The following is a 19,219-nucleotide window of genomic DNA, read 5'->3' as shown; positions in this document are numbered from 1 at the left end:
TGCACTGGAGTAAAGAGGTAGAAAAGAAGTAAAGAAGTGGAGCTGTGATGGGATCGGGCAGGATGGAGCTTTGTTAATTCTATCCCTGCCATTAAAATGTGGCAGAATGTGTTTTTTTATTGCTGTAGGTTAATTTACAGTAACAGTCATTAGAACAGAAAGTCTAAAGCTCAACACACACCATACAATCTTGGTTGTACAGATTTACCAAATCTATGTAGTATAAGGGCCAACAGATTGAAAATACCTTGGATGATTGATTGTATAAGCTCTTATACTACATGAAAGTGGTAAGATTGAACAACCTAGATTGTATGGTGTGTGTTGAGCCTTAGACTGGCTTTAATAACAGGTTATCCCCATTAGGGCCAGTTACAGAACTGAGGCTCTCCATATGTCTGACAGCAGGTTTACATTGGAAAGAGTACAGTGATGCGGGTTTGCAGGCAACAAATGATGTACTTTTTGTTCTATGTTGCAACTTAAGATAATGATGTGGAAAGTCAGAGGGCTAAATAACATGATTAAGAGAAAACTGGTCTTTGATTATATTAAAGAAAGACTGAAGCAAACAAAAATTGCTATTTTTACTTTATAGTTCGCATCAGTACTCTCAGTAGATGTAAACCGCCACATCTCCGCCGCAAAACTAGGGCTTTAGACCCCCCAAATCCCAGGGGGCAATCCGGCCAGAGCTTCCTGAAAGAGGCAGAGCTTTCAGCTGCAGCTCTGCCTCTACTGATGTCAATCGCCACGGATCGCCGCCTCTCCCCGCCTCTGTCACTCTTCCTTCACAGAGAGGGGCGGGGAGAGGCAGAGATCCGCACAGCGATTGACATTCAGTAGAGGCAGAGCTGCAGCTGAAAGCTCTGCCTCTCAGGGCAGCACAATCCACGACCAAGATGGTCGTGGATGTTTGCCCCAGGATTTGGGGGGGAGGGGGGGTCTAAACCCCCCGTTTTGAGGCAGGGATGCAGTGGTTTTACCTCTGCTGAGACTTCTGAAGATAAATACAAGGTAAAAATGGCAAATTTTATTTGCTTCAGAGTCTCTTTAGGTTACAGGCTATACATATTATTTGTTTACAAGGGACACATATTACTGGAGCTAGGGCTACGGTTTTGAAAAAGCCGTGAACCACTAAATACTATATGGCCCATTTCTCCTCATACTCAAGAGGTACAGCAATTTTATTGACCAAACCCTTCCCTGGGAGTGTGGATGATCTGAGAATTGACCTCAGAGGTACCTTAACCACTTCACATTCAGAACTTGTTTCCCCCTTACGGGCCAGAGCAGTTTTCACATTATAGCGATGTACAGTGCTGCCCATAATTATTCATATCCCTGTCAAATTTTGACTTAGTTACTTTTATTCAACCAGCCAGTAATTTTTTTTGACAGGAAATGACATAAGTGTCTCCCAAAAGATAAGAATGTACAAGAGGCATTATTGTGGAAAAAAAACTATTTCTCAGCTTTTATTTACATGTGAGCAAAACGTGCCCAGTCCATACCCTTCTCAAACTGTCAGTCTGTGGGAAAATCCAAAGTTCTATACCATTTCAAATAGCCCAAGCTGTTCTTAAGCATCCTAATTACCTTGATTAATTGGGAACAGCTGTGTTAATCAACTCAACAGGTGAAAAACAGCAGCTCTCTGCAGTTGGTTTGTGGACAGTCATGGTTAAGACAAAGGAGCTCAGTAAGGACCTGCGGCTGCAAATAAGTCAGGAAAGGGATACAAGGCTATTTCTAAATGGTTTCAAGTTTCAGAGGCTACAGTGAAAAGTATTATTAAAAAATACAAGATGTTTCACAAGAGGACATGGTCGGAAGCCAAAAGTGACACCTGTGCTGGCCAGGAGGATAGTGAGAGAGGTGAAAAAGAATCCAAGTATCAGCACCAAGGCCTTCCTGGTGAATCTGGGCTCTGCTGGTGGCAATGTCTCAAGGCAGACAATCCAACAAACACTGTACACTTCTGGGATCCATGGATGCAGACCAATGAGGACGCCACTTCTTCAGATAAGGCACAAAACTCGCTGGACAAAGAAGACAATTTCTGGTCTTCTGTGTTATGGTCAGATGAAACTAAAATTGATTTGTTTGGTCACAATGATGTTTCCTTCATTTGCCGTAAAAAAAGGAGACACCTTCAACCCAAAGAACACCATCTGCACTGTCAAACATGGTGGTGGAAACCTAATGCTTTGGGTGTGTTTTTCAGCCAATGGACCAGGGAACCTAATCACAGTAAACGGCACTATGACAAAAGAGCAATACATGAGGATTCTCAAGGACAACATCAGGCAGTCTGCAGAGAAACTTGGCACCAGTGGACATTTCAGCATGACAATGACCCAAAACACACAGCAAAAGTGGTGAGAATACAATTGAGAATTTGTGGAGGGAGCTAAAGATCAGGGTGATGACAAGAAGACTCTCCAACCTAAAATATTTAGAGCTCATTGCTAAAGATGAATGGACAAAAATACCTGTGGATACATGCAAAAAGCTGGTCTGCAATTATAGGAAGCCTTTAATTGCTGTAATAGCCAATAAAGGCTTTTCTATTGATTATTGAGAAGGGTATGAATAATTTTGGACTGGACACATTTTGCTCAAATGTAAATAAAAGCTGAGGAATGTTTTTTTCCCACAATGCCTCTTGTACATAGTCGTATCTTATGGCAGACACCTATGTACATTGTCTTATCGTTTGGCAGACACCCATGTCATTTCCTGTCAAAAAATTGCTAGTTAAATAAAAGTAACTAAGTTAAAATTTGCCAGAGGTATGAATAATTATGGGCTGGACTGTACTTATTTAATCAGCAATAACTTTACCCCTACGCATGACATCTAGAATAAATATAATTGTTTTTTTCAAGACAAAATAGGCTTTCATTGTATGACATTTTTTCCCTCAACAATTTTGTTTTCTCTGCATTTTAATGGGAGAGAGGAAAAAAAATAGAAAAAACATTATTTCTCAGTTTTACCAATTCCAGTTTAAAAATAAAAAGCACTACAGCAGATAAACACAAATTTTGTTTGGCTATTTCTACTGTTTATCATAAAATTTAGATTATGTTCCTGTCACAATTTATGGTTAGGATATTTGATTTGGAAATAATGCTACAGTGTGTATTTTTTACTATGAACTGAGGAAATAAAAGTATTTTTTAATGAAAAAAAACAATCTTGTTGTTTCAGGAAACATATATTCACTTTCACCAATTAGTGCTGCATCAGATAGTGCCAGAGGTGTGCACAGGAGCAATGCTTAATCATGCACGGCTGTGCTTCAGCTACAAAGACGTATATCTACATCCTCTTGGCTTAGATGAAGTCACAAAGGACATAGATATACCGTAATGGTGGATAAAGTGGTTAACTAAAGGTATCCTTAAATGTACTATTGAAGGCAGGCCCCTAACCGCTTTCTCTGTATATGCCCAGCTTTTCTTCTTCCTTCCAAAAACAGGTTTCCTGCAAGCTACACGATATCCTGGAGAGCCCCTTGATAGCTGCTGGGGATTTTAATGCTTTGGTGGACCCTGGGTTGGACAGGTTAAGCAAGGGGGGTGGGATGTATCCGGCACTAACAATTTGGATGCATATATATGTGTTGCGGGATATCGGGAGGTGGAAATATCCGGAACAAAGGGAATACACATGCTATTCAGATACTCATAAAACCCTGTCACAGATAGATATGGTGCTGGGTACTGGGATATACTTCCCTGTGTTCAGAGAATTCAACACCTATCGCATAGGGTCTCTGACCATACACCTATAATCTGTTGTCTGCAGATTTCTGGTCCACGAGAATAAGGGATATGGTGAATGGGACCAGGGTGGTTAGAGGAATAGATGGTCCTCCAACAATGCAAAACAGGTTATCAGTATAACTGGACAGAAAATGAGGGTCGACAGACATGTTAACCTCCCTAGCGTTCTGGACGAGCGGAGCTCATTCAGAGACGCTAGAGGGCACCGCTCAGGCCCCGCTGGGCCGATTTTGATAAATTGATTGATTTTTTTTTCAAACACGCAGCTAGCACCTTGCTAGCTGCAGGTTTGCCCCATTCGCCGCCGCCGCTCGCCGCCGATCCGCCGCTACCCGACTCGAAAGAGGGCCCCCCCTGCAGACCCCGTGCGCAGCCTGGCCAATCGCCGCCAGGCTGCGCTTTGGGGTGGATCGGGAGACCCTGTGACGTCACGACGTCGATTACGTCACTCCGTTCATCACCATGGCGACGGGGGAAGCCTTAAAGGAAATCCCGTTCAGAACGGGATTTCCTTATGGGCGTGATCGCCGGTGGCGATCGGAAGGGTGGGAGGGAGGGAGCAGAAAGGGGACAATCATGTAGCTAGCGCTAGGCTAGCTACATGATCAAAAAAAAAAAAAAAAAAAAAAAAAAAAAAAAATCGGCCGAAAAAAACCCTCCCTCCATGCGGCCGCGGGAATTGGAACGCCCAGCAGGTTAACATGCTGGGACGCCAAGAAGGCAGTTTTGAGGGGTACTTTTAGCGCTGCCTTGTTATTAATTAGGAATAACGAGGCTGCGCTCCAAACTTACTATTAGTCTAAATCCACCTCATGTAGAACTCCGCTCCTAGTGGAGAATTAAATTAATAGGATTGAGGAACACGTTTCTTTGTACGTGGGTGACATGCTTATATATTTGCCTGATCCTGCCGCATCATTGCCCACAGTGCCAAGACTCTATGATGACTTTGGCTCAACTTAATGAGGTAGATAACTATTTGGGAGTGTGAGTACAGCGGGATAATACTAAATATCTGGAGGTAAATGTATGCCCAGCTCTTGAGCATGTTGAACAAAAGCTTAAAGATTAGAACTCTTGGGGACTTCCGGGGTGGAGCAACTAACAGCCACTGCTTCATACACCAGCTTCCATAATTATACTCTGTAACAGAGTTTAAAACGGGGATAAGGTAGAGAACAAGTCACCTGTCAGGGTGGCGGCTCCTCGCTGAACTCCCAGAGGCAAGTGCCAACAACTCTCTGACACTTCAGCAAGTTTTCCCCCCAGAGACTCTGGATGCTCCTGCTGCACAGACAACTTCCTGACGCCATCTTGAGGCCCCCAACGGTGTCCGTGAGACCACGCTGTTACCGCTGAGAGAGCGTTAAACTGCTCAACCTCCATCTCCAGTTGCAGAATGGGAGGATCCCGCTGAATGGATCTCCCAACATCATCTTTGGGGAGTGTGGTAAGCAGCCCGATCTCCATCCACATTCTGTGTCACTGATTGGAGAGGGACGCCTGCGGTGCTTCTTTTGGAGGCCCGTTCTTACTTAGTCCAGATGCCATCTTGAGGCCTTCCATCTGCCAAGCTCTTTTCTTCAGCCCTGATCTGTGGAAGCCTCTGAGTTGTTGCGCGGATCATGCCTGCTATATGTGAGGTCTCTCCACCTAGCAAACCCATCCACTTCCTAGTGAGGTGACTGAGGCAGGGATTGCTTTTCACCTTTTGCCAAGCTCTTGGTCCAGGCTGAAGCAGACCACAGGAAACAGAGGGTGCTCGAGACTGCTCCTTCTGCAGCCATAAAAAGCCTTGTCAACATAGACTTATACCTAGACAGTTACTTCTTCACAGCAAACGTTCTGAATTAAAAGGCGGCAGTGTAAGAAGATGTAACGTGGTGTGGAGTGCATTGGAATGGAGGTGGTGAGTTAACCCCTGATGACACAGTCTGAACACTCCCCAACCCCTAGTATGCTCTGGGAGGATGGTGATACATACAGCAATATATAGATGTAGGAAATGTTTCTAATGTTGAAACCAGAATAATATAAAAGTGAGTATTCGGAATTTACTACTTCACTACAGTGCTTCTTTAGAAGATCATTTCTTTTTCTAAATTAATTAAACGACCACTATTGCGAAAATGTTAACATTTTAAATGCATGTAAACATATGTGTATATATACCAACAGGTTTAGATTAGTCCATCTCTTCATGGGGCATGCTCAGCAAGGATTTTATTCTTTATAAAGACATTCCCTAAAAAGGATTTATACAATGATGCTGCTCAGCCTCCCTGCACACTATTCTGGCAGTTGGACAGAGCAACTGCCATTTATTAAGTGCTTTTGAAACTAAAGAAAACCCTAAGAATCCCCCATGAAGAGATGGGCTAGTCAAAAACCTGTCAGTTCTGTCAAATTTCTACTACCTGCTCTAAGTGACAGCAATATCAGAGAAAAGTAATTTATGGCTCATTTTTCTTTGGAAGAAACATACTTCTTATTTGCATGTGTTTAAATGTATTTTAAATTTTACGATTTTTTCAATAGTGGTCCTTTAACCACTTGAGAACTGCAGTGATTAACTCCCCTAAAGACCAGGCACATTATTGTGAAAATGGCCACTGCAGCTTTAAGGCCAAGCTGCAGGGCCGCACAACACAGCACACGAGTGATTCCCCCCACCAACAGGGCTCTCTGTTGGTGGGGTCTGATCACCCCCGGATGTTTATTTGTTTATTTATTTTTAGATAAATGTTTATTTTTTATATAAATGTTGCTTTTTTTTAATCGCTTTATATTCCCCCCTCCCTCCCTTTCCCCGCTGGCCAATCCCCATGATCAGCTGTCCTAGGCTTCAGCCTATGACAGCCGATCACCGCCGATAGTCAGGAGGGGACAGCCGTGTTACACGGCTGTCCCCAGTACTGAGCTGCTGCTGATCGCAGCGCTGTACAAGTAAATAGACGGCGGTGACGCCGTCGAACAGTGGAGACTGAAGAGGGGACGGAGCTCCACCCTCCGAGCATGAGATGCACACGCAGCGTGAGCGCGATCTCATGCAAATTAGAGCCCCAAGACTTGACACCAATTGGCGTTAGGCGGTCCTGGGGCTGCCACCGCGACCACGCCCATTGGCGTGGGGCGGTCGTTAAGTAGTTAAGAGAGTGTGGCCTAGGGCTTCAACATTTTTAGAACACAATTTTACACTATGATAAAAAGTATACATTTCTGGAATTTTTGCAACATGCATATATTCAAATTTAAACAAAAGCTTGCTTACTTTGTGCTTGGGGCAACGTACAGAAAAGTTCTCTTCGCTTAGTAAACATTCTGCAAGAAGGAAAACAAATATTCACTTTTCAAGTACAATTTCAGACAAAGACAAGACAAATAACATTTATATCGCGCTTTTCTCCTGGCGGACTCAAAGCGCCAGAGCTGCAGCCACTAGGACGCGCTCTATAGGCAGTAGCAATGTTAGGGAGATTTGCCTAAGGTCTCCTACTGAATAGGTGCTGGCTTACTGAACAGGCAGAGCCGAGATTCGAACCCTGGTCTCCTGCGTCAGTGGCAGAGCCCTTAACCAGTACACCATCCAGCCACTGCCAAGTTTATATTATGTAATCTTCACAACAAGGAATTACGTTTGTTGTCTGCATTTTTTATTGGTTCAATTTCTACAGCACAGTTGAAGTGAGATGTAACAGGTGCTACAGTATTTCATTTTAAAAATTTCAATTTTTTGGCTTTTATGAAGATCTTCTGCCCCTAATACTTTCAGAGCAACTGATTGCAGATAATTGTGCAGAACAAATGATCAGATCCAAGTCTAAATATTCCTGGCACCCTAAGGCCTCCTTCAGATAATTCAGCGCAGATGGCTGTGTGATCAGAACGCAAAGCGTATGATCGCACACCATCTGCGCTACAGATCCCATTCACTATAGTAAATGGGATCTGCGCTGCAATTCCCTAAAATGCATGCAGCAGTGCGACAGTGCATTGCATTGCTGCGCAGCGCATATGATGGGAACGGTAAAAAGGCTGTCTATGCCCTTCTACCGTTCTTGTGAGTCACACATTATATGCGCTGTCAAAATGCGCACGGCAGCACGTATAGTCTGAAAGAGCCCAAAGTGAATGTCAGGGTGCCAAATTTTCATACCAAGCACTGCAGACAGGTTACTTGGCTACACCCAAGCAGTCTGTCCTGTTTCATGGAGGTGGAGGGATAAGTGACAGCAGAAGGCAATGAAATGCCTGTTGTTCAGTGAACCAGCAAGACTGATTGCTAAATCACATTGTGGGAACAATACAACAATAGTATTCAATAGGGATGGTGGTTGCGCGTTTGGGGGGGAGGGGTCAGGCAGCCGGATCCCGAGTGTGGCTTGCTGAGCTGTGTCCCTCCTGTAGCCAGATGTCCCCCCAGTAGCCAGCAGTCACTCACCTCCCAGGCTCCAGCGATGAGCCGCTGTGGATCCCTCCGCTCTCGCTGGCATCCTGGCTTGACGCCAACACTTACGTCAGAGCAAGCACGGATGCCGGCCAGAGCAGAGGGGAGCGCCCATAGCTGGGAGAACGGCAGGAAGGTGAGTGGATCCTCTTCTTTCCCCTCTATGACGCATCACTAAACAGTGATACTAAACACTATGATCCGCCAGCGATCGTAGTGATCACATGATCAGAAGCTATTGGCGATGCCTTCTAATCACTAAGGGGAGATGTCAGCTGTCATATGACAGCTTAATCTCCCCTCTCGGGTGCGCACAATAGCGTTGGGAGCTGAAACGGCGGGCAGCGTAAATGCTACACCACATCAGGCTAGAACAGCCACAAATGCGGCGTAGGTTCTACTACGCGCAGTCCGGAATAGGTTAAAATAGCTTGGGCTATGAAGCTGTATTGAAGATTATAGTGAGTGGAGAGATGAGACAGGTGTTCACTACTACAGCAGCTGCTGCATTTGACTGCTCCAGCTCCAAGCTCTGTAAATTGGCATCAGCTTAGAATTATAAGCATCTCAGTTATAACCATCCCTAGTCCCTATCTTTGGGGCTAGGATTACATTATTAACAGTCGGTCTAATGGATCATAAACTTCTGCTACTAGGCAATAGCTCCAAATGCTGCAGTGTGTGACTGTCAGTCAGAGCAGCCTGCTGTTTTTTTTCCCCTCTAAGTTTGGTAGTGCTTTCAAGAACGCTAGCAAAAAAAAAAAAAAAAAAAAAAAAAAAACTCAATCTGTTGAAAGTATAGCCAATCTGCTTACTCTTAGGGCTGGTTCAGTCGGACGTTTGGAGGCGTCGCGTTCATTGGCGTCGCGGTGGCAATGCGTTCGGGCTTTCAGCAGCGTTCGCATTGCGTTCGGATGCAGTCGCGTTTTTTCTTCCCCTAGGGGGACATTACCCGTTGCGGTTAACCGCCCCTGGAAGCTACATGTAGCTTCCAGGGGCTCCTTGAACGCCAGGAAAAATCGGGACCCGAACGTCGCGTTCGTGTAAACGCGCGTGAAAGCTTGGTACAAACGCTCCCATTCACTTGAATGGGAGCGTTTAACGCCAAGCCCCGAACGCTGGCAGTAAACGCTCTGCAAGCGTCCATCTGAACCAGCCCTAATGCATTTGGTGATATTGGAAAAGTTCGAAAAATCAAGATTGCACTTACAACTTTTTTTCAAAATCTTTGCACAATATACGTATGTTATCCCAATTATCTTTCCCCCACCTCTAAGTTTCAGAGTTTTTATTTATCTCTACTCCCACCCCTATCCCTACTACCCTCCCCCCCCTCCCCTCTGACCTCCCCTTACCCTCCCTCCCCCCTCCCCCTTCCCTTGTCTCTGCATAACCCACACTTTTACATCTCAGATTATTAACAAAATTCAGAAAATGGAGTATAGAAAATTATGACACTTCTAGGTCCCCCAGAGTTCCATGCAATTGTTCTGTCAGATACCATTTAGTATACGTGGAATTCCCCATCAGAGCCGTTCTCTCTGCCCCTGTAAGCTGAACAGATATACATTTCCTCCAAGTTTTTAAAAAAGTTTTCGTTCTTTTATCTTTTGCTTGCAAAGTGTTCATGTTATCTAATATGAATAAACGATGTAGCTCGTTTTACCATGTCTAAGGCAGGTGGAGTACGGTCTAACCATTTCAGGAACAGTACTTAAAGTGAACCTCCAGACTAAAAATCGACTCGGCAGCACTGAAAAGGCCTGGTGTTTCTGTAACCATTTCACAGCATCAGAACTTTGTTTCTCTTAAGGTGGCCACACACGATACAATAAAATGATCCTATTTTACATTAATTCGATAAAAACGATCGGATCTCCCGAAAAATTGAAAGCTTTTTTTTCATTCGACTGAAAAATCCGATCGGATTTCCGGTTTTCTTCGATTTTAATCGATCCGGAATGCCAGATATTTTTCTTCAATCTTTCTAAAGATTGTATGGTGTGTGTTGGATTGTCAATTTATTAATATACATACCCTAGCAATTTTGTCAGAGTTTCCAATCATTTTTATCATAATTGGGGAAAAATTTAACATACGTGTGTGGTACATTGGTCATATTTTTGAAATGTTAAAATCAGTCAGAAAAATTGATTGCAATTCTTAAATTAAAAAGATATTTTAAAAATTGTATGGTGTGTGGCCACCTTTATACAAGCCTCATTTTTAGCTGCACAGAAGAAAACTGCCCGGGCAGTTTTCCCCTTATGCTGTGCAAAGCATGATGGGATTTCTGATTATGTTGTTCTCGTCCTGCTGTTTTGGTGCAATTTTTTTGAATTTGACATTTGAAGCCTAGTGTGTGCAGCTGGAAGGGGTTATCAGGACACAGGACAGTTGGAACTGTGTCTCATGCTCCCTGTCACCTTCTTTCAACCAAAAAGATGGCTGCCCCCATGACAAAGATGACAGCCCCCATGAATCACAAACATTTGCCTGTTCTTTTAAAACAGGGTGGGTAAAAGATTATATTACCTATCCTAATTAACATAACTAATGTAACTTAATAACAGTATGTTTGTTTAGGCTGAAGTTCCCCTTTAAGTACACATTTTGGGCAGTATGGTTTGTAATGTGTTGGCATTCGCTTATATTTTATATTAAAGAGAACCCGAGGTCGGTTTGAAGAATGTGATCTGCATACAGAGGCTGGATCTGCCTATACAGCCCAGCCTCTGTTGGTCTCCCCCCCCCCCCCCCCTAAGGTCCCCCTGCACTCTGCAATCCCTCATAAATCACAGCCTCACTGTCGACACACAGCGTGTCGCAGCGGGCTGTGTTTTTCTCTATAGTGTCAGTCTGCTGCTCTCCCCACCTCCTGCAGAACTCTGGTCCCCGCCTGCCTCCCTTCCCTCCCCGCTGATTAGAGGGAAGGGAGGGGAGCAGGGACCGGAGCTCAGTAGGAGGCGGGGGAGCAGCCGAGACTGACACTACAGATGTAAACACAGCCAGCACAGCCCGGCTGTGATTTATGTCTGATTGCAGAGTGCAGGGGGACCTTAGGGGGGTTTGGGAGACCAACAGAGGCTGGGCTGTATAGGCAGATCCAGCCTCAGTATGCAGATAACATTCTTCAAACCCACCTCGGGTTCTCTTTAAATGTGAATTTTGGCTTATGCATCAGTAATAGGTGAGAAGTTCTCCACACTTCACTTATAATGCATTGTCTTACTATATTCCACCCTAAGATTATTTTGTCTGGCAATGTTTTATCGTGGAGAGTGCTGCTCCATGCCTTAAAAACTGGACCTTGTTTACAACCTTGTTTACAAGAAAAAACACACCTGATTTGCAGTATGAGAAAACACTAGATAAACCTTATTCGGAGATATATTTTTATCTTGTTTACCCAAGATGACTGCAGTCCCCTGTATTAATCGGATAATGATTTACTGCCTCCACCTGGTTTGACATACGTGTCAAAATCATTGACTTCTGCTACTGGTTTAATTTCATGAATCAACGAGCATACTAAGGATTTCATGTGTAAGTATGGAAACATTTCACTTCCGGATAGGCCATACGTTTCTTTTATCTCAGCAAAAGATCTCCAGGTTCCCCTTCTTATGTCAAGCATATGTCCTAGTGTTTTTATCCCCTTCTGGTCCCAAGCGGAGAAACTAGGTTGATGTGTACTTGAGGGGAAAACTAGGGTTGCCCCAGATTGGTAAATATTTAGATATTCTCATCGGAAGTTTAAATAGACTCCGTACTGCTTGCCAAGCAGCTATTGTGTCACGAAAGATAGCATTCATTTTTATGCGTAAAGGTAAAAGTTTAATCTCAGTTTGTAGCAGACCCACTAGCGACCAGGGCAGTGCTATTTCGGCTTCTAATGGATAACTGGAATTCATATTTGTCTGATTCAACCAGTCCCTGACATGTGTCATAAGGGCGGCTAAGTTATAGGCTCTTATATTTGGCAAATTTAGGCCTCCCATATCCTTTGGACATTGTAATTTAGCAAAAGCCACTCTTGGTTTTTTCCCTTTCCAGAGAAATCTAATGAAGGCAGAATCCAACGTTTGCAAGTCCCTGTGCCCGATTAGGAGTGGGATTGTCTGCACGGGGTAAAGCAGACGACCCATTGATACCACGTTTATTAAGGCTGCTCTTCCCGCTAATCCTAATGGAAGATTATGCCATCTATTTACCTGATTTATCACATTTTAATCAAGGGGGTATAAATGGCTGCATATAAGTCAGCTGGGTCTCTAGGTATCATAATCCCAAGATATTTGAATTTCGTAGTGCTAATAGTTACCCCTAGCTGCTGTCAACTCAACACCTGTGCTTGTTTGGTTAACGTGGGTAACCTGATAGGTTACCTATTTCCTCCAGTATTTGAAATATCTTTGGTACCTGCTGTAAAGGGTCCTGTATAAACAAGAGGGCATCATCAGCAAATAACGCTGTATTTCAATACTCTCTATTTTTATTCCTGGGATACTACATCTCAGTACTGTCACTAGAGGTTTCAGTGCCAAATTAAAAAGCAGAAGTGATAAAGGGCAGCCTCGTCTGGTGCCTTTAGTTAGTTGTATAGTAACAGAGATACATCCTTGAGTAATAATCCTTGCTATTGGGTCAGCATACATATCCTTAATTGCCTTCAAGAATGGTCCCCCCCATCCCCTGGTGTCTCAATACAGCCTGCAGCCAATCCCACTCCACATTATCAAAGGCTTTCTTCGCATCAAGCACAAGGACCGTGGCATCTTTATACGTATTAGGATATGCTTTTGCCTGTTCTAAAACAGCATTTTTCTAACATTGGTCACTGCTGCCCTATTTCGTACAAACCCAGTTTGATTTGGATGTACTAGGTTTGTGTAACGGTTGTGGAATTCTCTCCGTGATCAGCGCACAAGACGTGCGCTGACACTGCGGAAATCCTCCACAAGCGTATAATTTGAGGGAAACCAGCAAAAGGTGCAACGCACCTGTAGAGGGAAATTCCTGTCGGCAGGTGGAGCTGTGGAGTGCAGAGGAACAGCTCCTCTGCCCTGCCACAGACGCAAGACAGGAATTGCACGACGGGAAGAAACACAATCGCAAGAGAAGTGATTGCGAAAGAGAATGAGCACAGGGACAGATTGTATGTGTGTGCACCAAACTAGTCTCCAACCCGCAACGGTGCACACACAACAGCAGATATGAAGTAGGAACGCAATCGCGAGAGAGGCGATTGCCAGAGGTGACACAAGGCTACAGCAAGGCAGAGCACGAGAGTAGCAAAGGCACAGCAAATCATACAATGAGAAGATAAAGAAAATAACAAACGCTAACTAAACGTGAACACCGCACTCATTCGCAACAGTGCACGCGTTTATGCGCGGTCTCCGCGTGATAAGCACAACAGAGACAAGCACGCCTAACTAACCACCGACAGACAAACATGAAACAGGGGACGCGAGCGCTTAAAACGGTTACCAGCAAGCGTTCGTAGCAGACAAGACAGATACACGAAAACAGGAATAAGTGAGAGAGACGGATCCACAGCACTAGCGCAAGGCGAGTGCGATCCAGGCAAGACAGAACAGATGAGATAGCTGGTAGCAACTGCTGCTCCAGCTATACTCCAAGAAGAAAGATCAGAATGACTTCTTGTCGGCCACCGCTGGGACAAGACAATCGCAACAGACAAACAAAACAGATATGCAATCCTAACTGCACTAGGGAACCTGCCTAGTGCAGTCCCAGGAATTACTCTAAGCTAATCTTCAAACAAAGAGCAAGGCTGACACTTCAGGAGTGTTCCACAGGACTAACCCTTATGACCAGCCCAGATCTGTGATATCACATGGTATTTATAGTACAAGCCTACAAAGGATGTGGCTAGGCAATCTGCATGACACACGTATGCAAATTCCTCAGCAGCAAGCTGCAAAACTGACAAAAGGTCTCTCTTCCAGAGACCTGCAGAATGCAGACCTGAACAGTGGTCAAAAGGCTGCCTTGCCTGCGCAGGCAGCCGAGCGGATCCTCACAGTACCCCCCCCCCCTCTAGGGTCGGATTCCAGACGAGCCTCTAACCTGATATTTGCAAAAGACTAACTGAAGACTCATGAAGGTCAGGACAGCCCGACAAGGCCCAATTCCAGAGTCAGCCCACGCGAAACCGACCTCATCGGAAGGAGAAGCCACCGAAACATGCCCATCAGTACCACAAGTCTCAGTGTAACACCCATCAGGACTGTGAATGCCAGAGAAGAAGCCATCAACACCCACCGAGCCATGCCCACCACCTTCCAAGGACCGTCCAAAAATACCAAACCTGCCACAATACCCATTCGAAGTGTCCCTTTCCACAAAGCAACCAATGCTGATCTCATCCAAGGTACCAGGAAATATTTCTACCAGGATCTCCCAGAACACTTTGAAGCTCAGCAGAGATCCCAGGAGGGCAGAACGATCACCAGGCTCACACGGAGAACTATCAAGAACCCCTATGGAACCAATGACAATTCCGGATTCAAAATTACCAGGACAAGCATCAAAACCAGGGCCTTCAGGGACCACCTCTGGGCATGCAGGCAGAGAGGCAACATCAGAACAGGTTTCCACCAAGGAAAGGAGCATCTGAGCAGGCTGGCAACCGATACACACTTGGGCTTTCTGGGTCACAGAACACATCGGGTTACACTAGCCCAAGGGGAACCTCAGGACACGTCGAGGAACTGCCAACCTCAGAGTCCGTTACGACAAGACCAAAATCAGAACCGGGCAGAGAATCATCACGAGCAATGGTCTCAAGCACTGGAGTTTCAAAAGAAGGCTTGGACTCAAACCTAGAATTCTCTGTGACAATAATATCATCATCGACTACATATGAGTGAAGCTCCACCAGAGCTGCAAAGGTAGTCAGCACAACAGCAATGCCTACTGAAGTGGGCAACACCTCAGAAGGACTTGGGGGGCAGGAGACATCTCCTACAAGTTCTGCGCCCTTTGGGAGGAACTCGGAGGTCTCCAGGACATCAGACAAAACTTCAGGAACATCATTTTTCAAGTTTTCTGAGAAGGATTCTGAACTATCCATGTTACAGGGCAAAACTGGAACTTTATTTTGTGGACAGGGCAGATGTCCCAGGGAAGATTCCACCATAAACTGAGACTGAATTTCATCATCATGAGTGGAACGTACAGGAATATTTACTGGAACACACACTGACTCCCTAACTTTAATCTCACTGCACCCAGAATTCTGCATAGCAGTCAAACTAGCTTGCAACTCCAAAACTGCAGAGAAACAGGTGAGTATAGTAGCAATACCTAGACGAGCCTCTAGGGACACTGCAGGAGACTCTAAACAAGGCCATATTAACTCATCCAGAGTACAGGGTGCAGAATCAGCATTTTCCTCAGAACAAGAAAGGGACTCACAAATGTCAGTGCGAGTGGAGATCATGTCTTTATTCATGGTACAGGGCAGATTCAGAGAAAGCTTCTCTGGGCAAAGCAAAGAAGCTTCAGCATCAGATTCGCAAAACCGAAGCACTGTCTCACTCTTAGACTCGGCTAACGATGTCGAATCCGAGGAGACAGAATGCAAAATTTGCGAATCCAAGATCGCTTTACGTTGTGAAACTGACGCTTCCATAGCGCAAACCTCCGCGATCTGCGGGGCAGACTGTAAGGCGTTCAGGACAGAAACACTGGAGCAACTGTCACCAGGCAACGGGCCCTTACAGGTGTGAACAGGGTGAGACAAAGACACATTAGCAGTAGAAATAGCGACAACATCAGGAAAAACTTTATATTAATATTATATTAATTTTACTTTTGATGCTGCATAATTTAGGAATTTTCCCCATAGCAGGATCACAGATGGAAGATCTTAAAGGTCTGTCTCTAAATGACAAGGGGTCCCACACATCCTTGAGAAAACTGGCACATTCATGCTGATCACAATCTGTAGGAACATCCGAGAAACAGGCATTAGATCGCATAGATTCAGACTGCACACAGTCAGGAGAGAATCCTTCAGGATTTGCACAGGAATCAACCACAGTGGTACACCCATTCATTTCAGATCGCACAATGTCAAGACTCACATGCTTTACCCCAGAAAGGCAGGAACAATCATCCGACAACGATGTCTCTTTATTGGAATCAATTGATGGGTGTGTGTTCAACTCATCCAAAATCGTCTGCCACACATAAATCACCAGATCCACATCACCCTCGTCACATTCATCGGAATCAATCAAAAGGTACATAGAATCGAGACAATCATTCAAGACATCTTCGCTTTTTGCGATGTAAAAATCGTAAAAGGCTTTCCAATCAAAATCAAATTCCTCCATCAAGGCCCCAATGTCCCATGAGGCAAATGGAGGTTCAAACAGGCCAGTATCCAAATAATCTCCATATGGGTGGAGTTCAGGAACAAGAACAGATTTTTTTTAAGCTAATCTTCAAACAAAGAGCAAGGCTGACACTTCAGGAGTGTTCCACAGGACTAACCCTTATGACCAGCCCAGATCTGTGATATCACATGGTATGTATAGTACAAGCCTACAAAGGATGTGGCTAGGCAATCTGCATGACAAACGTATGCAAATTCCTCAGCAGCAAGCTGCAAAACTGACAAAAGGTCTCTCTTCCAGAGACCTGCAGAATGCAGACCTGAACAGTGGTCAAAAGGATGCCTGCCTGCGCAGGCAGCAGAGCGGATCCTCACAGTTTGGCACTATTTGTGCCAGCCTTTCTGCCAGCATTTTCGAAAAGATTTTCATATCTTGGTTTAATAACGAAATAGGGTGGTAAGAGCACGGATTCATGGGGTCCCTTCCATCTTTCGATATGAGCTTAATATAAGCTAATAGGACCGTTTGGGGATACTGTCCTGTTTCTAATATGGAATTGTATACTTGCACTAGTCTGAGTCTGCCACGTCTTGTTTTAGTATTTTAAAGAACTCCACTGGGAGACCATCTGGTCCTGGAGATTTTGCATTCGCCAAAGTTTTAATGATGTGCATCACTTCCCCCTTAGTTACCTGTGCATTTAGCATATCTGCATCTAGATTTGATACAGCGGGCAACCTGATCTGCGCCAAAAAAATTGTCTAGGTCCGGTCTATTTAATGAATCTGCCAAATAGAGAGTTTAGAATAAAATTTAGCAAACATGTCAGTCTGCCTTTGGGTTTTGTATTAACCACTTAAGTCTATCTGGACGATCTATCCATCCAGATAGACTGTGCTGCTGCCGCTGAGTGAGGCGCTTCCGCTGCCTGCCGTTACCCCCCGATCAGTGAATGGGAATATAATTCCCATTCCCCGATCTAAGTCCCCCGCAGAAAAACCGACACTTTCTAATCGGAGACGGCGGTATTTCGGCCCAAAAATTTTTTTTACAGCCTCCTTATAGTTCATGGTAGCGTGATCGCACGCTCCAGGGCTTTGACTTTGGCCATCTTGTGGCTAAATAGTAAACTGCACCCACATACATTTTTTAAATAAATAATTACATTATATTACATCTAAAATTAGCTGTTTACCTCCCAAACTAAAATTACCCAAATACATTTTTTTATTAAAAAATAAATAAAAAAAATTACAATAAAAAAAAAACAAACTACATAAATAGTTATCTAAGGGTCTGAACCCTTAGATCCTGGATCAAAATTATGTCTATCCTTGACCATGTACTGTGCTTTGGGGAGAAGAAAGTATACCGTTTCTCGAATGGACTAAGGTATCTCCAACTATCTATCAGATTAGTTGCTTCAATCAATGAGTATAAATACAGACGTTCACATATACCGTATGTTGCACTCCTCCTTTAGTATATATTACTGTACCTCTATTTTACAGGGTCGCAACACCACAATGCAATCGAGTAAACCAAGACCAACAGTGTTAGCGCTCATACGGTATCCCGGGGTGATATATCACACAGTCTTTGTCTCTTGATAAGTCCACACGATTAGAACACTTCTCTATGGGTTTGCTTGAGTTTTCTATTATCCAACTTGCAGGTTCATGGCTCCCTTAAAAACTAAGCAAATACTTCCATTGCGCAGTAAAACTTTAATATTTGGTAAAAAATATAGAGATACACTCACATATTCCAAGTGTATAAAAGCGTTTCTAGATAAAAATCCAGCATCCTGGATCCGAACAACATGCTCCCTCCGTGTGCCGTCCTCTAGCCCAACCCACCGCGTTTCGTCCGAAGACTCATCAGGAGCTCTTCATGAGTCTTCGGATGAAACTCGTTGGGCGGGGCTCCTGATGAATCTTCGGACAACACGCGTTGGGTTGGGCTAGAGGACGGCACACGGAGGGAGCATGCTGTTTGGATCCAGGAAGCTGGATTTTTATCTAGAAACGCTTTTATATACTTGGAATATGTGAGTGTATCTCTATATTTTTTACCAAATATTAAAGTTTTACTGCGCAATGGAAGTATTTGCTTAGTTTTTAAGGGAGCCATGAACCTGCAAGTTGGATAATAAAAGACTCAAGCAAACCCATACAAAATGCTTTCAGCTGTTTGTGAGTGGACAGCATTTCAATCTGGTGAGTGCTTGTGTTTACTTGTGGTTCACACACAGGGTGTGTGCTGTGCCTACACTGGGAGAAGGTGGAGGTGCATATATTGCAAAGATACTGCACTATGTGTTGCTATTATTATTTTTTTCCTTATGAGTGTGGAGTTGGAGATGTCCTCAGGATCAGAAGCTACTGCAGCCAAGGAAGAGGATCTATTAGTGATTGGCTTCATAAATTAGGCTATTACTGCTGTTTGTGATTGAGCAGCCACCCCATCTGGTGAGCGCACTATACTTATTGCACAAGGTGCTATACTGGGCTGAGGTGTGCTGCATGGAAAGGTGGTGGAGGTGCCACAAGTTTTTAAGATATTGCAGTGTTGTGCTTTTTTGCCCATACATGTGAGATTGG

At 44.3% G+C, this 19,219-nt stretch overlaps 1 protein-coding gene across 2 annotated transcripts in view; it reads right to left on the bottom strand.

The window, feature by feature from the left end:
- The window catches only part of TCF20 (transcription factor 20), a 438,087-nt gene that overhangs the window by 126,417 nt on the left and 292,451 nt on the right, over positions 1 to 19,219 (bottom strand). For both annotated transcript variants that reach the window (XM_068240237.1, XM_068240238.1), the window contains exon 3: positions 7,069 to 7,118. In XM_068240237.1, coding sequence (XP_068096338.1) covers positions 7,069 to 7,118 — 50 coding nt within the window. The remainder of the gene's footprint in view (positions 1 to 7,068; positions 7,119 to 19,219) is intronic.

This window comes from Hyperolius riggenbachi, chromosome 6 (assembly GCF_040937935.1).
Source record: "Hyperolius riggenbachi isolate aHypRig1 chromosome 6, aHypRig1.pri, whole genome shotgun sequence".
Taxonomy (NCBI): Eukaryota; Metazoa; Chordata; class Amphibia; order Anura; family Hyperoliidae; genus Hyperolius; species Hyperolius riggenbachi.
Note: the sequence above shows the minus strand (reverse complement) of the source record. Positions and strands in the feature narration are given on the sequence as shown.